This window comes from Gracilinanus agilis, chromosome 3 (genome assembly GCF_016433145.1).
Source record: "Gracilinanus agilis isolate LMUSP501 chromosome 3, AgileGrace, whole genome shotgun sequence".
Lineage (NCBI taxonomy): Eukaryota > Metazoa > Chordata > Mammalia > Didelphimorphia > Didelphidae > Gracilinanus > Gracilinanus agilis.
In genome coordinates, this window is record NC_058132.1 from 217,868,995 (window position 1) to 217,890,497 (window position 21,503).

Sequence of the window (21,503 nt, forward strand, 5' to 3'; positions counted from 1 at the left end):
CCCCACCCATGGCCGATGCGCATTTCCACTAGTTTTGTCATGTGTCCTTGATCAAGACCAATTTCCAAATTGTTGGTAGTTGCATTGGTGTGGTAGTTTCGAGTCCACACCCTCAATCACGTCCACCCTGACAAGACATAATTTTTTGCCCGGTTCTTTGATTTCATTGGTTTAAAGTTTTCCTAGTGAAAACTTCCTTTTCCTATGTTGAGCAGTAGCTTTTTGCTTGTTTATTTATTTTTTGCATCTGAAGTAGTAAAGAATTGCCAAGGGCTATAGAAAGATAAAGGGACTGGCCTAGAGTCAAACTGCTTTGCTGACTTTTAAGCTTATTTCTTATGACAAATGTGACTATAAACACCTATTTCAGACCTTCAGTGGCTATGTGTTTCTTCCAAAGATGCAAATTCCAACCCATCCACAGTTGACCATCCTGTGCAACTCTGATCAAGTCCTCTTAATTGACTCTAGAGAAGTAGGGAGGCTTTCATTCAACATGCTGGAGACCTTCTTCATATTGTCTTCCTTTTTCCTCTTTCTCACACTGGGAGAACACCAATGTAATACATAAACCAACCAGTGGTTATTCTTCACTTTTACCAGCCAATCTTTTTTTCCTAGTTAAAGATTTCCTTGATAACATCCTTTATCTTGCTTCTTAATAATTTCTTTTTTAAAAATGAGTTGTATATCCTTCTTCTGTCCACTGTAAAGCTCTTTTGCTGTGCTATTTGAGTGATTCTCAATTTTAATTCTTTAAATACTATGGTGTTTTATGACTCATAGCCATACAACATCACAGAAAGAATTCTTTCTTCATCAAAAAGATGGCCTTTTATCTCAGAAAGAAGCTTGAGAATGAATAATTTCCAAAAGTATTCTAGCTTATTTTCTCATCCAGTTCTGGGCCTAGCTCATTGTTTATTTGTATGGTTTAACATGTTTACAATTCTGTTTTAGAATGAATCCTGAGTTCTTTTTTGAAATTGACTAGTACCACCCTAAAATGGTCCAGAATCCCTGGTTCCAATAACATATTTTCCAGGGGTCCCCTAATACTAGAGTTCGTTGGGATCCTACACTTAACCTATATATGAAAAATTTCAGAAATGATTATAGCATACACCAGGCCCTACCAAAGAAAATCATATTTTCAGTTAGACTATCAAAGATATAAAAAAGCCTATTTATAATATATAAGGAAATTTCTGTTTCTTTTGTTAATACATATTGAAAATAGTAATATGCTTATGCTCCATAGTATCATTGTTTATGTGAGTAGATAATTCTGTCATACCCCAAATATAATTGCATTCTCAGTAGTTGCTTTTAATTCCTATCATCCCCTTCACCATGATGAGGCTTCAGAAGTGTGGGACCTGGAATGCTGCATACTAGAAAGTTTCAAATATGGTCCTGGCAACAAAATCATTCTACCCATCTAACATTAGCTTAGTTCATTTGTATGGCCAGTGAATGACAGATTCTTTGGCGACAACAAAAAAGAAATACATACATCAATGACAAAAAATACAAAATGGTCCTCTATTTCCTCCCTGCTTCCACAGTGTCAGTGCCAGTGGCTTATTAGGGGGCAAAAGATGTAAAGAATCACACAGTCTTTTTATAAATATTAACTTAATTTCTAGTACTCTAAATCTTTGTCCAGTCTTTATCTAAAGAAGCAGAATATGGATGCCAAAGGCAACCCTGGTTTAGAATATAAGCCTGTTTGTAAATCTTTTTTAATCCTTACCTTCTGTCTTAGAATCAATATTGTGTATTGGTTCCATGGTAGAAGAGGGGTTTGGTTTAGGCAATGTGGGTTAAGTGACTTGCCCAGCGTCATACAGTTTGGAACTGTCAGATGCCAGATTTGAACCCAGGTCCTCCTGTCTCTGGGCCTGGCTTTCAACCCACTGAGTGACCTAGCTGCTCCCTATTTGTTAATCATACAAAGAAAGATGGTAGGAAGCTTATGAGTAGCATAGAAGCAATAGAAGAAAAAAAGTTTAAAGAAAATTTGACAAAAAGATCCAACTAAATAAAGTCATCCTGGGGACGTTTCAGGATGACACTGGAAAAAGGACAATAAAGAGATAACAGAAAGAAAAGGCTTATAAAGGTTGTTGTTTTTTTAATCATGAAATCTTTTGGACTCCTCTATAAGCCTACATGTGCTTATAGAAGAAATGGAACTGCTAATAAAGAGAAGAAAGCTGGAAGAAAAAATATGGTGAACCAAGTATCTACAGAGGACCTCTCTGCTAGAAGACTGTTTTGATATGATTGAGAAACTGGTTAAAGTCTCAGCTAAGTTTAAATCTGTAAAGACTGATTCTCTTAGGAGCCCAAGTTTTAAAAGCCCCCAAAACTTATTACTTTGAGCTCATCCATAAGAACAGAAAGTAGAAGCTACATTTTAAAAAATAGTCCCCATTGACACTGTGCAAATCCAAACTTACATTTTGTGATCTTGTCCTTGTTTTTTTTTTAATTTGTTTTACATCAGTTCTGATGTCAGCGTTTATTTCCAAGACTCGATGATACATACACAGTCTGTTGTTACACTAATTTTGTGCTAGAGCAAAACTAATCCTGCACACACACACCCCCACACACACCAAATTCTCTCTTGCCCCAACGATCATCTATTTTATAGTTGTCTGCTGATTGCAGATGGTACAATATGTAATCGTACATTGTGAACCAGAACTGCAAGAACATCACAACCCAGAGTCCTCAAATAAAATTTATTGTCTTTTTATATAAAAAGTTAAACCAAAATTCTTAGGGGGGAAAAAGATTGATTCTCAAGCAAGGGAAAATACTAAAGTTGGAGGGGGAAACTATAACTTTATTATGAATGAAAAAATTACTGAAAAGCATGTCAAAAACCACTGACCCATAGGCCTACTTTGCCTTTCTCATTTATGTGAAATTTTTATGAGAATAATTGATACATGCATTGAGAGCATAGGAACAGGGCAGCCAGGCCTTGCTCAGCATTCAACTTGCTCCTGATGGAAGGGGTAAGGTGTGGTGGGATGGGATGGAGAAGGCAGGTGGGTTGAATGGACTACTAACTATGAATCAATCAGCAATCAGAGCAATCAGAGAAGCTACTGCAATCTCAGGCAGCATCAAGGAAGTCTCAGCATCCAAGATAATGCTGCTCAGACCACATCTGAAGTACTTTTTTCCGTCTCAGGTACTGCATTTTAGGAAGCCATGGGCAGCTACATGGCACAGTGGACAGAGAGACAGGTCTGGAGTGAGGAAGCTTTGTGTTCCTGAGTTCATATCTGGTCTCCGGCACTTACTAGTTGTGTGACCGTGGGCAAATCACTCAACTCCATTGGCCTCAGTTTCTTTATCTGTAAAATGAGCTGGAGAAGGAAATGACAAAGCACTCAAGTATCTTTATCAAGAAAATCCCAACATATGACTAGTCAGACATGACTAAAAGATTAAACAAGAAAGGTAAACTGAAGAGTGTCTGGAAGAGGATACTGCACCGTTTCGGAAAAACAATCATAAACTGAAGACAATCCAGAGAGATAGCCCAAGTGGTTCAGGGTTTTGAGTCGGTACCATGTACTGATCAGTCAAAAGAACTAGATGTGTTAAGTGTGAAGAAGAGAAAGCTTGGGAATTGAGTATTTAAGTTTGTTCTGCCTGACCCTATCAGAATCAGGAATAGTGGGTGTAAAGAGGCAAATTTAGGCTTGAGGTAAGGAAAATTATCCTACTAGTTAAAGCTATTCCAAAGTAGAATTCTCCTTGGGACTAGTGAATTCTCCTCAGTGTAGGTATCTGAGCAAAGATGTGAAAACTAAGACAATGTCCCCAACACAATTTTGACTGAGATGTTAAAGTTTAAAAATGATGAACCTGAAATACAGGTTTCACTCACCACTATTCCCTGCCACTGAAGCTCCACTGGTACTCTTGCTTCTAGAATAAAATGCAGACTCTCCTGTTTGGAATTAAAGCCTTAATATTCTGCCAGCTTACATACCAGGCTCTTTCCACATGATCCTCCACTCTCTATTTCCGCCCAGCTAGCTTACTTGCTGTTTCCTGTACGTAACATTCCATCTTGCATCTCTGCACCTTTGCACATGCTACCCCTGATTTCTGGAATATGTTATCATCTCATCTCCATCTCACAGAAATCAGACCTAGCTTCAGGGACCCTCCTACACAATCCCTGTCATGATCCCTACAGTTGTCAGTGCCCTTCCCAATTAGAAATTACTTTGTATATTTTAACCTTTCTTTTTTGTGTTCACATTGTTTCACATAGAGCCTGGCACCTGATAAATGCTTAATAAAGGCTTGTGGAATGAATGAATAATACAATAATGTTTTGTCATTCTTATAAAAATATTTAATAAATTTAGAAAATTTAGATGACTACATTATAAAGGAGTTAAAGTAAATCGTGTTTACTTTTCCTTTTTTACCACTGACAGTAAGAAAGCCTGGTTATACATTTCCATGTTCTGAATGTTGAATAGGAAAAAATATTTTAAGTTGTTTAAATGCAGCACTCTTATTTGGTGAACTGTTTTTTGTTTATTGGGGGAATTGTTAATTGAGGAGAATATGGTATCACAATGCCATTTCACTAGTGTCCTGGGGAAATGTAGACTGCTATAAAGCTGGATTAGATGACTGAGTAGGCTATGCTTAGTCTTTAAACAATTAGCTGTACAACTAAGTGCATTAGTCTTATCTTCTTGACAAGATTATAAGCTCCTTGGAGTCAGGCATTGTGCCTTTTACTTCTTGACACCATTTGGGGCACATACTATATGGTTAATTAGTATTCGTTGATTAATCTGTGATAAAGTCAGAAGGGGGAAAATAAGAACCAGACTTCAAAAGCAACCTGTGGTTTCTTTTTAGATGAAACTGTTGGGGAATGCAATAAAAGAAAGAGAAATACATTTTTTAAATAGTTAAAATTTTATCTCCTTGGAGTTAAAGTAACTTTGGAATATAATCCCACATTTACAAACAATGTAAAACTACTCTGACTTATATCTGGACAAGAAAAAAAAGTCACATCTTTATATAAATGTTATTTATTTTATTAATTTCAGAACTTTATTTGGAGCCCTTCACCTTCATCTTGGAGGAGCTCCTGAAGGTCCAGCTGGTACTGGGAAGACAGAAACCACCAAAGATTTAGCAAAGGCTGTAGCAAAACAATGTGTTGTCTTCAATTGTTCTGATGGATTGGATTATCTGGCTTTGGGGAAATTCTTTAAGGTTTGAAAGTCTTGTTTCTTTAAAACAGGAAAATCTCTTAAAGGGAGTAGTATTTGCCCATAAAACCATCTTGTAGAAATGACAGGCATCTAAAGATGTAGTTCTTTCCATAATATTTTTCTAGTAATCACTAACAATAAAAAATTTGATTTAATAAGCAATATAAAAAAATCTTACCCCAAAATTGTCCTGATTCATCAGCAATTAATCTGATTATAGATAGATCTAATTAAGTTTCATCATATGTACCAAACTTACTTTGATTCAGAGTTCCATTTCTTAAGAGTGTGACTTTTCTCTCAAGATCCCCAAATATTTAAAAGTCAAGTGAAAACATCAGTAATTTGGATATTCATAAGTAATAAGGCATTTTACCATGCTGTATGCATATATTTTAGTGAAGCAGAAAATCAGTCCATTTTTTCCATTCACCAACATACTTATTCATCAACCCATTTTTTTCCTGATGAAGTGCTGCCTTTAGGAAGGCATGATCATTTTGTGAAAAATTCTTTCAAGTTATCTATTTATTTTTAAAATATTTGGATTCTTGATATTTAAGTTGGATAAATAATCATCTGAATGACTGACTAAAATTTCACTTTATCTAGAGCTCATTGAATGATGACAACAATACTAACCTTTGCATAGCACCTCAACATTTGCAAAGCATTTTACAAATATTATTTTGTTTTATTTTCACAACAACTCTGGGAGATAGGTCTTATTATTATCTCCATTTTGCATATGAGGAAACGGAGGCAGAGAGAGGCAAAGTGACTTGCACATAGTCTCTGGGCCAGCAAATGTCTTAAGGTCAGATTTGAATTCAGGTCTTCCTGAGTAGGTCCAGCATTCTATTCACTAAGCCACTTTATTGGTATTATTGCAAATAAACTGCATCCATTGGCCCTGTTTCAGTGGTGAGCAGTACTTAAGTATTGTATTGCCTCTTTATTTCCACAACTGCAGTTTCAAGCCATTTGTGCAACCGTGTTTACAGAATAAATACTTAATATAAGAGACATTAAATTAAATATGGATAGTCTTATTAGATTACTGACTGATTAAAGAAACAGTAGTTAAGATCTAATGATCCTTATGTTTATTTAATTTCAGATACTGTTAATTTTAGGTTATTGTATACAAATATATAATCTACTCATATTTTATACATTTATTGTCATCATGTTGTACTTATTTGAGTGTTTTCCAACCCTACATCCATGTCCTAAATCCTTTGCTACAGCAAGTGAAGGTAAATATAGGAATCTCTCTAACTAATGAAAATGTATTGTCTTTTGAATACTCTCTTGCATTCCACAGAGGACATGATCTGAGTTAGTTTTCATTTAGTTAAAATTAACAGAGCTATTATTATGGTGAAGCTTTTCCCAAGAATGATAACAGTATCTCTTTCTACATGGCCCTACCCTCAGTCCTGGATCTATCTTTCCCACCTTCCTAGAGGGGGCCAATGTTTCAGAATCATACAAACCTTCTCTGGGAATGCACATCTCTCTCTTTGCATTTTTCAGGCTTCACTCTTTCCCCTCTTAACTCAAACACAATGGTTCCAATTACGGCTCTGATAATATCTAAAATTTATATTACCTATTATAATTTTAAATAACTTTATATTGCATTAACTTATTTGGTCCTTATAACAATGGTGAGAGGTATTACTCTCATTTTAAAGATGAGGAATCTGAAACTCTTTCCCCAAAAAAAATATATTTCTTTTTTAGAGGATTTTTTAAACATTCATTTCTTTTTAAAGTTTGAGCTCTAGACCCCTTCCCCATCCACCAAAAAGGCAAACAATATGTCAATTATATACATGGGAAATCATGCAAAACATGTTTCTATATTAGCTATATTGCAAAAAAAAAGCAAAAGAAAGGGGAAGACAGAGACAGAAACAGATTGAGGGAAGGACAGAGGGAAGGAGAGAGGGGAAAGAAAAAAGCAGGGGGGAGAGAGAGAGAGAGAGAGAGAGAGAGAGAGAGAGAGAGAGAGAGAGAGAGAGAGAGTGTGTGTGTTATCCTTCAATTCAGACATAGAGTTCATCAGTTCTTCTCTAGAGCTGAGTAACATTTTTTCATCATGACTGCTTTGGAATTGCCTTGGATCACAGTGATCACAGTAGCCAAGTCTTTTATAGTTGATCTTCATTACAACATTGCTATTACCATGCATAATAATATCCCAGTTCTTCTCACTTCATTTTACATCAGTTCATATAGGTCTAGAATCTGAAATTCTTAGAGGTTAAGTGACTTGTCCATGGTCACACAGCCAAAGTGTCTGTTAGAAGCTGGTTTCAAACCTGGGTCTTCCTAACTCTGTCTAGTGCTCCTACTGATATATCAGGCTAATAATTGGTTTGGGCTGCATATTGGGTTGCCCAATTCTCTCTGTTATCAACAACAAACATTTATGAGGAAGCTCAAAATTAGGGATGTTTTCTGTAGCTATGAAACAGAACAAATCTCATTAGTTCATATGAAGATTAAACTCTCATTAGCATCATTTAATTAAATCACCATATTTTAGAGAAACTATGAAAAAGCTAATCAAACCTAAATGTAAATTTCACAAAGGAAAGTATTGGAAAGGTAAATGAATATTAAAATTCCACATATAATTATCTATTTATAGTTGGAAAAGACCTGAGAAATCATCTCATTTTCCAGATATGAAAGCTACAGCTATAATCATATAGGTAGGAAGTAGCAGAGTCAATACTTAAATGCAGGTTTTTTGATTTCACATTTCATACTCTTTCATACCACAAATATGTATATATAGGTACTGGAAATCTTAAATCATTCAAAGGCAGAAATTCAATCTGTGAACAATGTACTAGTGATAAGAAAATGAACTATTTTTATGAGCATGAATAAGTGATTTTCTTGATATTATATAAACTATGGGAAAGATTATATAGAAGAAACCTTTTATCTGTAATATTCTATTTGGATGAGAACCAAAATTTGTCATTGTATTCTACTAGGGACTGTTGTCTTGTGGAGCCTGGGCTTGCTTTGATGAGTTTAATAGAATTGATTTGGAAGTACTTTCTGTGGTTGCTCAACAAATTCTTACCATCCAAAGAGGTAATATATTGCTCTTTTTATATATCAACAGTCAGTAAGATAAATACAGGAATACATGATATAAATCATTTTAATGAGATTTAATGTATAAAAATATTTTGTTTTATCTGCAGGTATTAATGCAGGCAGTGATATACTAATGTTTGAAGGAACTGAACTAAAACTTGACCCAACTTGTGCTGTTTTTATAACCATGAACCCAGGATATGCTGGGCGTTCAGAATTACCAGATAATCTGAAGGTATGGAAGGAAAAATTATTTTACCCACTTTATATTCATTTAAAAATTTTACTTCATGCTATTTACTGTACTTATACTCCAGTAAGAAGGATATTTAATGAAATGAACAAATATAATGTAAGGAACATAATAGAAATATTATGTTTAGCATAAGGAAGATTTTTTAAAAATAGTTACCAGTTTTTAATAAGCTGACACCATAAATTATAGGAGGAATTATAGTAAAAAAAAACAAAAAATTTTCAAACTCTTTGATTCAGAGCTTCTTTTCTACAAATTAAATTACATTTAAAAATTAATCAAAACTTACCTATTCTCCTTTTCCTCAAACCGCTGTGGAAAAGAAAGGAAAACAAAGCTTTTGTAACAAATATGCATACTTCAGCATAACTTTCCCTTATGGCTATGTAAAAAAAAAAAGTGAATCAATCTCTACTCTATTTGGTATTTAGTAGGTAATGTATTGCATCATGAGTCCTGAATGGTCTCATGAGTGGTCTTTGTGTTGATCAAAGTTCATAAGTCTTTAAAAAATTTTTTTATAATATTTTTATTATATAAATTGTATCTGTGGTTTTACTCACTTTACATCAGTTGATAATAAATTAGAACTGGAAAGAATTCAAATGAAGTTTAGGTATATTTTTCAGAAAAAAATGCCTGCAACACAAGTAACATAATTATAAAAAATAATCTGCTTTAGAGAATACATTGCTTTTTTAAACAAGTAGAGTTGAAAGAGATTTGAGAGACCATCTAATCTAATTCTATCATTTTCTGATGATTTGAAGCCCTAAGAGTTCACAAACATAGTAGAGGATTTTGAATTCTAATCTAGGGCTTTGCTTTGATTGTTAACCATTAGTATTGATTTGATTCTGTTATTCATTTACTAGATAGATAGATAGGTAGATAGATAGATTGATAGATAGATAGATAGATAGATAGATAGATAGATAGATAGATAGATAGATAGATAGATAGATAGATAGATGGATGGATGGATGGATGGATGGATGGATGGATGGATAGATAGATAGATAGATAGATAGATAGATAGATAGATAGATAGATAGATAGATAGAGTTTAGTTAGGCTCACAATTCACCAGACAGTATAAATTATTATTTTTAATGTACAATGAATTATTATGATGATGAATATTCTAGTTATAACTAGTCATAGCTATTTTTTAACCTTTTCTGCTTTTATGGTGACAATTCAAACTCTAGCTTTAATAAAGGAAAATAATAGTAAAAAACAAAAATAAAATATCTATCTGAATATTTTAAAGTTACATATTTAATTATACTTTCCCTTTATAAAACTTAGCCTTTTGGTTTAGTATAGAGTATGAATGACCAAAAGCCTAAGAAGGACAGAAAGGACAGGAAGGACAAAAATCTTTAATGGAATCGGTCAACTTTTCGTAGTTGAGTCTGCCAGTTGCCTTAAACTGGCTTTTTCCAAGTTTTATTTACTTTGAATGTTGAAATTGTATCAAGGTGTGCCCTCTCCCCCTCTGGTATGTAGTATAATTAAGTCATTTCCCTTCCATATTATTCTGAAAGTTGCTTTTAAATTTTGATAAAAAATGTTTAACTTTAAAAAAAAATTTAAAAAAAATATGGAATTCTTCCATGGAGTTTTAATTTCTAACAGAGATTGACACATACAAAATGAACTACAAAAGAATAAGGAAAATCATTATACTGTTGTTATCTAATGTCTGAAGTGTAACATTGCATTTTTTTCCTTAAAGAAAAAGGCATAGGATTTGTTACTTATGCAATAACAAGGAAAAGTTATTTTTAAGGTTGGTTGCTTCTTTAAAAAGGTACAGAAAAAAATTTTAACTTTGTTTTTTAAAGATATGATGTCAAAATACATGTAAACCATTCTTTTCCCATTATTTTTATTATTTATGGTGGGAACAATTTCTTTAATTAATCTCTAGAAAACTTATGAGAAGAAAGAATAAGAATGAAAAGATGATCTACTATGTGATTAAAATAATTCCAACTAGGCATATTTAAATAAGTTCTTGATGCTTATAAAAATGGTTCATGAATAGAGAAAAGGGCATTAGCACCAATTATGACATTTAATTTTTAAAAACTAACTGATGTAAATAAATTAATATAATGGAGAATACCCCCAAAACCCTCTAAAAATCCTCACAAGTTTAGAAAACCAATTTGTTTATAAAATTTTTTGGTGATAGATGAAGCAAGACCATCATTTTGTGGCCTCATAAAACAATGAGGAAAAAGAAATTAAAGAAGTTTGGCAAAAGAATCTGCTACACAAAGTCATGGTGAGAACATTTAAGGATAAAGCTGGAATGAGGACAATGAAAAAGAAGAAAGATGGAAATCATCTGTGAAAGTTTGGGGTTTTTTAATAGCCTGATTTCACCAACAAGAGTAGTGAAGTTATCATATTTGGTCTTTTATCAATATAGTCCCAGATTCACTTCTTCAGAAAGTGAAAATGTCATTGAAGAAAACAAAGATGAGAAAAGCACTTAAACTACATTAAGTATTTATTAAAGAGTTCTATCAATATTGAATGTGAGAGTTTAGGGATTGATTTTTAAGGAAGGGAGAAATACAAAAGATGTGGAATAAAAAATCTCAGTTATTGTTATTACCTAAAAAAGAGCATTTTAATAAGTACTATCCATACAAATACTCTATACAATTACCAAGGCCATCTTTGAAAAGGCTATTAAAAGGGAGCAGAAAGTCTTTCACAAGCAATATTACATAATAGACTTTGACTTTTCTATGGAAAATTATTAACTGAAAGTTCAAGAACTCCGATTAAACTTTTTGTTTGTTAAATATTTGAATAAGAGAGAAAAATACCACTTTAAAGATTCTTCTCCAACAAAATGTGTCATATATGTGCCATAATTATTTAAGATTTCTTGGAAAATAGAAGAGTAAAGATAACCTTGTTCAATGACCTTATGATCATTAAGAATTAATATTCATAGAGAAGCAGAAAACAGGGAAACATATTCACTAGAATTTGCTACAGCATTGGGAAGATCCAAAGCAAAATCTAAGTAGAGGAGAGCTTTTCTATAAGGGAACTGATTTAGAGCTGAAAATGAGCTTAGTGGTTTATCTAGTCCAGCCTTTTCATTTTCCAGATGAGGAAACAGGCCTAAAAAGATTGAAATGATTTGCCCAAGATCACAAAAATAGAAACTTGGAGAGGCAGGATTTGAATATAGGTCTTCTGATTCTAAATGTAGAACTCTTTTTAAATGTACCGTTCTACATCCCAATGTATCTGTTGTGCTGAATTCATCAAAGCCTTCGATGTCATATGGCCTGCTAAAAGAGATCTGCAAAAACTCAAAAGTTTGGTCTAACTATCCACACAGAAAAAATAGGTGGATACATAATGCCTGTTGTCCAGACTGTGATATACACTTTTATAGACCATCTATTTTAGATCATGTGTATATTGTGAATTTTTTTAAATCTTTGACAGATAAGCAAGTAGCTAATGAGCTGAATCCAGAATTAAAGAGGAGGAAGATCCTTTGAGAAATTGCAGAAGTTCTTTTCTCAGGAAAAGAAGTCCATTTTATTAATAACAGCACTTTTCTTTTATGGTATATGGTTGCAAGTCATGGAACACTAATGTTTCTAAAGAAATTTAGGATCACCCTCCCCTTCCAAAATAACAAAGAGGTTCAGGGTGAGGCAAGCATGAATAAGCTGCACAACATTAAAAACAAGGAATATTTCATGCAAAGTGGTGTAAAGGTTCTATTCAAACAAATATATTACTGGGAGGAGAGGAAATGGGCCAGGTATATGATGAGATGAAGGAATAACTAATGAACAACCTACCTGCTCCATTAGTATCCAAACAGCATTAAGAGAATCCAGGGAAGAACCGATATAGGTGTGGACCGCTTTGCAGAACTTATGGGAAAATGTAGATGAACTGCACAGGCATGAATAAGTTTCACCATTGGAAGGAATGCCAACATCAATAAGGTCATGGATACATTGAAATGTTATAGTATCCATTCTCTGGAGGAGTTATATTTGCATAGGTCAAAACATATTCTGAGTAATCCTTACTAAAACCTCTTCAAAATAAATATTAGAAGCATTTGCAAGTCCCAAGTTTTATGGTTTAATTAACATCTGCCTACAAATTTCCTGAGATTAGAAACACAAAACTAGTATTACTCATTTACCCCAAAGAAAGACACTAGCTAAGTTCCAAACAAACTATCCCACATGTTAAGAACTTCCAGCTATATCCTGAACAACTGGGAGATATTGTAAAATTTCTACCGAAAGGATGAAATCAAAGTTAAGTCTGAATTGATATGCAACTCACTTTTGTATCCATTGTTAGAAAAGGCAATTTCTAATGCTTCTCCTATATTATAGGTTGGATCAGATAAAGAAGATATGAGATAATGTATGTCATTAGGGCATTGTTGGGAATACTCATCCTGGAAAAATCATTGATTTAGAGAGAAGAGACTTTGTAGGTCATCTAGCCCAATGCCCTCAGTTTACAGATGAGGAAACTGAGGATCAGAGAGCTTAAATGATGTGCCCAGGTTTCATATATAGGATTGGAAACTTGGTCTTCCAATTCCCCGTATTCTTCACATTGTACTCTCTGTAGTTATATTTTATTAAATACCACATAGTACTGTTATGACTAAAAAATTGGCTGGGCTAAATGGTAAAAAGTCATGAAAACTTTACTTTTCCCTCTTTTTTTATATGATCTTTTGTTATTTTGCCTTGCTCTAAAAAGTATGTTCTTGGTCATATGATTGGTAATATTTATTTTAGGTAGTATTGTCATTTTAATTGCATTATCTTGAATCAACCATATGCACTGATTATCTCTTCATTTCTCTCATTTATTTCTGTAAAGGCTATGTTATAATTTTATATATAGAAATCTTGTGTATGCATTGGTAGATTAACCCCTCAGATATTGTATACATTTTGTAGGTTTATGGAGTGGAATTTCTTTTGTCAGCATTTCTTCCTGGATTTTTGTTACTATTATATAGAAATACTGATCATTTTTTGTGACTTTTTTGTATCATCATGCTAAAATTTTTTTTATCATTTTATTTAGTTTCTTTCCTGATTCTTTTTGGTCTTCTAACTAAATCATCAAGTCATTAATAGATAGGGATATTTTTGTCTCCTCTTGGGCTGGTATTTATACATTTTTTTCCTCTTGTCTAATTTTTAGAGCTAACATTCTCAAAATTATATAAAGGAAAAATGAAGAAATGGTATGTCCTATTTTACTCCTATTTATATTAGGAATATTTCTAGAGTTTTTTTGTTTTTTTCATTGCAGAGATAGTTCTCAGTTTGAAACATGATTTTGATAAAAATAGAGACTTCCCATGCCTTTACTTTTTAGCGTTTTTAACACAAATAAATATTGTATTTTGTCAAAGCACTTTATGCATTAAGTGAAATAATCATATGATTAGAAAGCCGGCCATAGAGTCAGAAAGACCTTGGTTCAGTTGTGTCTCTGACACATACTGGCTGTAACTCTGGGCAAATTAAGTTTCAGAGCAAGTGATGATGCATTAGAAGAAACTTCTCAACAGGAACTCCCCACTACAGAGAAATCAGAGGTATAGTAAAAAAAATTAATAGTCTAATAGTTTAGTCTACCTTTTAACCTTTTTTCATGAGCCTTTTTATACCTTAGTGCATCATCAGTTGTTTTTTGTTTGTTTGTTTTTGGTATATAAAAGAGCCATGGACTACAAACAAGTATTCATACTCTTTAGTGTTCCCATTCAGAAATTAACAGGTCAGTTTTTTTATGTGATAATTTGGTTCTATAGAATTCTTCTTGCTTTGTCTTCTTATGGAATTTTTTTTGGCTCTGAAGGATGAACATTAAAATCACTTAATGTTATTGTGTTATTATTGATGTTATTTTACTATTTACCTAATATTCCCTTTAAGAACTTAGGTGCTTTTTGATATATATGCATTGAATATTGTCATTTTTTTCATCCTAGTAATTTAAGAAAAATGTAGTTTCTACCTTTGTGTCTCCTTAAGTTTCTTAATACTTATTGTCTCACATTTCAATTTCTGTTTTGAAAGTTGGTTGCCTGAAACATAATAGGTTTTTTCTATTCTCATTTTCACTGTGGTACCAAATTTTAAATGTGTTTCATGCAGAAAATTGTTTGATTTTTTTATTTTATTCTTTCTTTTCCTTTTATTGAGGAATTTACTCCATTCTCATTTAGAGAGATTATTATTAAGTTTTCATTTTCTTCTATTTACTACACACATATTTACCATCTCTTTCAAATCAGCATAAATGTCTGCTACTTGTTTTGCTTACACTAATTTGAACCTAATATTCTCCCCTCAAATTGCCTTCTCCCACCCCTATCTCCCGTTATCCAGCGCAATCTCAATAGCCTTTGGATTTACTTTTTTTGTGCTCTCTCTATTGCTTATCTTACCTTTCCATTTCCAAAATCAGAATGTGGTACTTAAGGATTCTCCCTACCCATCTCATTCATTCTTCTGTTTGAAGGAAATTAATTTGCAATGCCTCCTTTCAAGGAGTTGAGTTTCTTTTTACTCCTTTTATTAGTCTTTTACTCCTTGGATTCTCTGTTCCTAGTAGTATTCATTCTCAATGAGTCATTGGAGTAGGGGAAGGTCCATAATTATTTTGAAGGCTCTGCTTCTGTCTTCTGTCTTTTTCTTCATCGTTTACCCATTTTGATGTCATGCCACCTTCTCTTTGAACCTATGAATCTTTTGTCTACCCTCTCATACATTCTTGTTCTAAGTCCTTAAGCCTCTTGCCTCACATTCTACTTTTCTCCCAGATGTGTCCCATATGAAATATTGATTTATTAATTAAGAAATTAAGTTTTTTTCCCTGAAATATTAATTCACTTCCTCCACTTACTCTCTTGATTTTTACTGTTATATTGTGTTCCATGCAGGGCCTGACCCAGACCAGTCCAATTTGGAATAGGTCCAATATTGGAATAAAATGAGACTTTTAAGTCAATTGATAGTTAACAGAAAGAGACTTAGCCCTAGGATGAGGAGATTTATCAAGGATACATACTGAGAACCCCCTGAATTAATTCAAATGAGAAAAGTTCCCACTGTGATCCACCAGTTCAGTATCTCAGAGACTTTCTAGTTCTTCGTGGCTTCTTTATAACCAGGTAATAGGGAAGTGGCTAAGTGATGCAGTGGATAGAACACCAACCCTGGAATCAGGAGGATCTGAGTTCAAATCATGTCTCAGACACTTTTGACTTTGGGCAAATCACTTAACTATATGTGCCTTAGTCTTCCTTATCTGTAAATGAGCTGGAGAAGAAATTGGCAAAGTTCTCCAGAAAACCCCATGTAGACTCACAAAGAATGGGACAGATCTGAAAATGACTGAACAATAAGGAAGTGGTCTGAACCTTAGTCCCCTGAGCCAGTCAAGTCTCAAGAAATGTCCCAATACTTTTTAAGTAAAAAATGACCTTCCTGCCTAGGAGAAGATATTATGATATTGTTTCTCCCAATTTATTTAGATTCTTTCACCCAAGCTGGTTATAGTGGTTAGAGCTCTGACTTCAGAATCAGGAAGACCTTAGTTTGAATCCAGCTTGTGACACTTAATAGCTGTGTAACCCTGGACAAGTCACTTGACCTCCATTTGCCTCAGTTTCCTCATCTATAAAATATGGATAGTAAGAGCATTTACCTCCTAGGGTTGTTTGAGGATCAAATAAGATAATACAAAGTCTCTTTCTTGCTTTCTGGGAACCAAGATGTCTAAGCAAGGGCGTAGTAGATCTTTGGGTGCAAAATTCTGAATTTCCTTGGGTCTCTCAGTTGGAGCTATCATCATTGTGATGATAGTAGAAGGGCAAGAAACTACATCATCTCTGTGGAGGAGATTAAGGCGAGATGGAGCAGGCTTCCTCCAGTGGCGTGGTCACAGTCAAGAAAGGGCAATGGGAGCTCTGAAGGAAGATTCACTCAGCAGTGGTAATAAGGCTAGGAAGACATATCTGAGAAATGATGGTCTGTTGCTATGTTTTGAAAATGATGCAGGGGCCATAGTAAACAAGAAAGGGGAAATGAAAGGTTCAGTCATCAAGGGCCTATTGCCAAGGAATGTACCGACTTGAGGCTCAGAACTGCAGCTAATGGTGGCAGCATTGCTTGACTTTCCCAAAGTTCATTTACAAAAACACCTCTTTAAAGTGTCTGCCAATCTAAAAAAGATAATATATGTAAAGCTCTTAGTACAGGGCCTAGCATATGGTAGGTACTATATACATGTTACCTGCTATTCTTATTCTTATTATTACTCGGCATTTGTTTCTTTTAAGAAGAAAATCAAATAGAAATGCCCCCCATTCCACATTCATGTCCTTGTGTAACTCTAGACAAAAAAATTAAAATAAGCATTTAATTTCTGTTAAAAAAATTTAACTTTATGCTGTTTGATTAATTATATTTTGAACCATTTTTTCAGCTCTGAGTCTATTTGAAAGAATAATTAGAATTCTTCCTCTTTATTGAAAGGGAGTATGGTATAATACATAGCGGTGGCTGGCCTCAAAGCTTTCCTGACCAGGTCTTAAAAGTCCTGCCTCTGCCTTTATCACTCTTCTGCCTTGGAACCAATCCACAGTATTGATACTAAGAGAGAAGGCAAAGGTTTAAAAAAAGACTAAGTTGCAAAGAAGGGGACAAATTGTATTGGAAGAAAGAATTTCCTCACCAAGGTGTTTTGTACACTGTAGAACTCACTGGCCCACTTAATCTCTATTCTCTTTTAGTGAATATTCAGAGATTTTTATTTGATTATTAAGCTTAACTTGGACTTTGGGCATGACTACTTAATGGCTTTGCCCTTCACACTAGTACATTCTACTTTTCTTTTGATGGAGTCATGGAGTAATTCTGTATTATTCTAATTATTTCTCCCTAATATTTGAAACTTTTTTTCCCTTGCCACCTAAAACATTTTTTTTTACTTTTAATGCAGTAAGGTCTGAACTTTGACCTGTTGTGTGGAGATGGAAAGCATGGAATCCCTGCAAAGATACAGGGACAGCCTCACCCAGAATTCCAGGGGACCCCCCCTGGAGAACTTTGGGTGAGGGGGCAGTTGAGAAGAATTGACAGTTAATTTGTGGAGGTTGAAGTGAGCAGACACCCTGCTTACTACTCCACACTTGGGGGTTCACTTGAGAGGCCATTGTGGCATAGCCAGTGTGGTTTCTACATAAGGATTAGCCTGTATAATAGGGTTAGTCTATATCAACGATTAGAGAGTAAAGATATTCATTAATAGCAAGAGAGCCAGTTTTAGTTAAGTGCCTTCATCCCCTCCTGTGAGGGGGGGGGGGGAAGGGCAGCATCAACCTAATAGTTCAGGGTCACCTTTCATTATCCTAAAACCCTCATTAACCTCTCTAGTTTTCCTTGTTATTTCCTAATATAACCTTTACCTTCAAATCTGTGCCTGGAAAATTATTTGGGGGATACTCACAACTCAGTCTGGATATCTAATTTGAATCCTGTCTGCTGCCAGTTTAAGAAGATCTTTTCTGTCCTTAACAGTTAGATAGCTAGCTTCTATTTACTCATCTATCCACCATTTCTTGGTATTGTAAACTTGGGATTTTTCCCTTTGATTATTTTGTGAATTCTCTAGATCCAAAATTTCTCATTTATATCTAATATTTCATGGCAAAATTTCTGAATGATTTCTTAGAGGATTTTTAAAATCAGTTTTATTCCTGATAATGTTTTTTTTTTCTGGAAGCCCTATAATCTTTAGGCTATCTCTTCAAGTTCAATCATGTTGTTCTATAGAGCAAGCATGCTCTTTCAAACTTGGTCTTTTTTTATTCTCTTATTCCCTAATGTTTCGTTTTTATATCCCAATTATGAAGTTTTTCGTACAGAGAATCTGCTGTTCTGGAGTCTTTTTCCTTAGTTCACTAGTTTTGGGTTAGATTTTAAAGGGCTCTAATTTCTCTATTTAATAATTTCACTTGATTTTTAAATTAATACTCCAAACTATTCTGCAGATTCTTGGGGCTGTTCCATTGTCATTTGTGGAGGAAAGGGGAGGTCTTTGGGGTTTTTTTAAACTCTTCCCTTCTGTCATAGAATTGATACCAAGTATTGGTTTTAAGGCAGAACAGTGTAAGGGCTGGGCAGGGGGGGTTAAGTGACTTGCCCAAGGTCACACAGCTAGGAAGTGTTTGAGTCCAGGTTTGGACCCAAGACCTCTCAATTCCAGGCTTGACTTTCTATCCACTGAGCTACCTAGTTGCCCCTTGTATGGGAGAGTCTTGATGAATTTTTTATATCTTCACTTTTTTTCCAGGGGATTTTGATTCAGGTTCTGCTGTTGTTTTTCACTTTTCTGCTGAGGATTGTGATGGAGTTTTTCTTCCAATTCTTTTTCATTTCTCATTAGCTTTTGTGTGATTTTTCTGATTTCCTTTCTGAAAAGGCTGAAAACCTTCAAAAGACCCATTCTTCTCATGCCAGCTCTTCTCTTATAGCTCTTCTACTTATTTTCAGATAACTGGAGCCTAATGAGGTCCATTTCCTTTAAAGTATAAGAGTCATCAATTGGATAACTGTTTCAAGGAGCCTTTTGTTGACTAGTAGAATTGTACCCATTTTCTGCCATTATCAAGTTCTGTTCTTCTGGGCACAACAATCCTCTTTGCAGCTGACTTGCTTCAGCCCTCAGCCAATCTCAGGTAGCTGGTCCTCAAGGAGACAGGAAAGGATGTCTAAAGACATTGCTGAATGGGATGCTTCTAGCAGCCTCTGCACTTAGATTTCATTTTCATCTTTCTCCTCTTTCTATGGGCTGTTTGTTTTCCTATATTATATTAATGAATTTTAGTCAGTCCCAAATTACTAGTGTCCTTTCCCCTATATTTTCTTGTCTCCTAGGGTCCAGATTCTTATGCTCACCTTCTTTTCTTCTCCTCAAACTTTCAGGTTCATCTGATTTTATTGACTTTGACTCACTCCAGTAATAAATTTGAATTAATTTTAAACTGGAGTACCTAAACTTGCAGGAATTATGAGGAATCTTAGGTTTATAGGACCACTAAGATCTGGCAGGGGGAAGATAACAAAAGCAAGGTGTAACTGTAGTAATAGGGACATTGGTTAGTGAGTTGGTCTTCAGTTATTTTTTTTCTAGAAATTGCCTGTGATGGGTTCTTTCATTTGTGTTCTTGTCGGTGCTGTTTTTTGTTTTATTTTTCACCTGTATTTTTTATGTGGAGATGGAAAACTGACCCTAAACAATCTCTTACTCTGCTATCTTCCCAGGACTTCAACATGATTTTTTAGTACATGTTCCTGTGTTCATTCTACTTATAGTTTCCTTACAATAAGCATGCCCCTGTACTGATGATCCCTTATTATATAGAGTCAGCTAGGTGGCACTATGGATGGAGCTCTGATCCTGAAGTCAGAGAGACCTGAGATCAAATCCAGTCTCAGAAAAACACATATGCTCTGTGACCCTGGGCAAGTCACAACTTCTGTCTGCATCAATTTCCTGAATTGTAAAATGAAGATAATAAGAGCACACATCTCCCAAAATTATGGTGATGATCAACTAAGTTAAGATTTGTAAAGTGCTTTGCAAACATTAAAGTAATATATAAATGCTAGATATTATTAATATCAGAATTATTTGGCCAATGACATATAGGGGGACATACCTTAGGAAGGTATAATATATTGATTTTCAAACAATATTTGGCCCTGACTGATTTATCAATCAAATGAGCATTTATTAAGCACTTCCTATTTACTAGGCATCATGCTAGATGCTGGGGATGCAAAAACAAAATGGAATAATAATTCATGCCCTCTAAAAGCCTACATTCTATTAAAGGAAAGAACATATATGTATGTAATTATGTGCCAATCATATACAGAGAAAAGTAAATGTAAGGCATAAAGGAGTGCAGTTAGCCTTCCTACCTCCAAGTAAAGATATCATAACACCATCCTGAAGTGAGCCCTAGGAGTCCATAACTCTTGGCCCCTTTCAAGCCTGTGCTGAAGTGAAGACCTAGCCCCAGGTAAAAATAGCTCACAGGAAACCATAAAAAGGAAAGAAAATCATAAATTTTCAAAATTCCCAGTTCACAGGCAAAAAAGACTGGGGAAATGAGCAAACAGCAAAGGAAACACCTAACCCTAGGAAATTTCTGTGGTGACAGAGAATAAAACATAGAGTCAATAGGGAATGATGAGATCCATGCAATCAATACAAATGTCAGAGAAAAATGGAAATTGGTCTCAAGCACTGAAAGAACACAAAAAGGAATTAAAAAATAAAATAAAAAAAACAGGTTGACGAAAAATGGGGAAAAGAAGTGAAAGTAATATAAGAAGAAAATAGCTTAAAAAGCAAAATTGGTCAACTGGAAAAAGAGGCACAAAAATTCGATGAAGAAAAGAGCTTCATGAAAAAGTAGAATGGACTAAATGGAAAAGAGGGAGGATCAAAAGCTCATGGAAGAAATTCATTTAAAAAATTAGATTGTGCAAATAGAAACTAATGACTTCATGAGACATCAATAAACCAAAACAAAATAAAAAGAATGAAAACTAGAAGAAAATATGAAATTCCTCATTGAAAAAACAAATGACCTGGAAAATAGATCCAGAAGAGACAATTTAAGAATTATTGGACTACCTACAAGTCATGATAAAAAAAATAAAAGCCTAGACATTGACATTTATAAAATGTATGACTTTTAAGGAAAAAATGAAACCAAG

At 34.3% G+C, this 21,503-nt stretch overlaps 1 protein-coding gene and 1 pseudogene across 1 annotated transcript in view; both read left to right on the plus strand.

The window, feature by feature from the left end:
• DNAH7 (dynein axonemal heavy chain 7) overlaps window positions 1-21,503 on the plus strand; it is a 371,101-nt gene that overhangs the window by 180,534 nt on the left and 169,064 nt on the right. Inside the window, exons 23-25 of the mRNA XM_044669069.1 lie at window positions 5,112-5,280; window positions 8,297-8,399; window positions 8,513-8,640. Coding sequence (XP_044525004.1) covers window positions 5,112-5,280; window positions 8,297-8,399; window positions 8,513-8,640 — 400 coding nt within the window. The remainder of the gene's footprint in view (window positions 1-5,111; window positions 5,281-8,296; window positions 8,400-8,512; window positions 8,641-21,503) is intronic.
• LOC123239178 lies at window positions 16,484-16,884 on the plus strand (annotated as a pseudogene).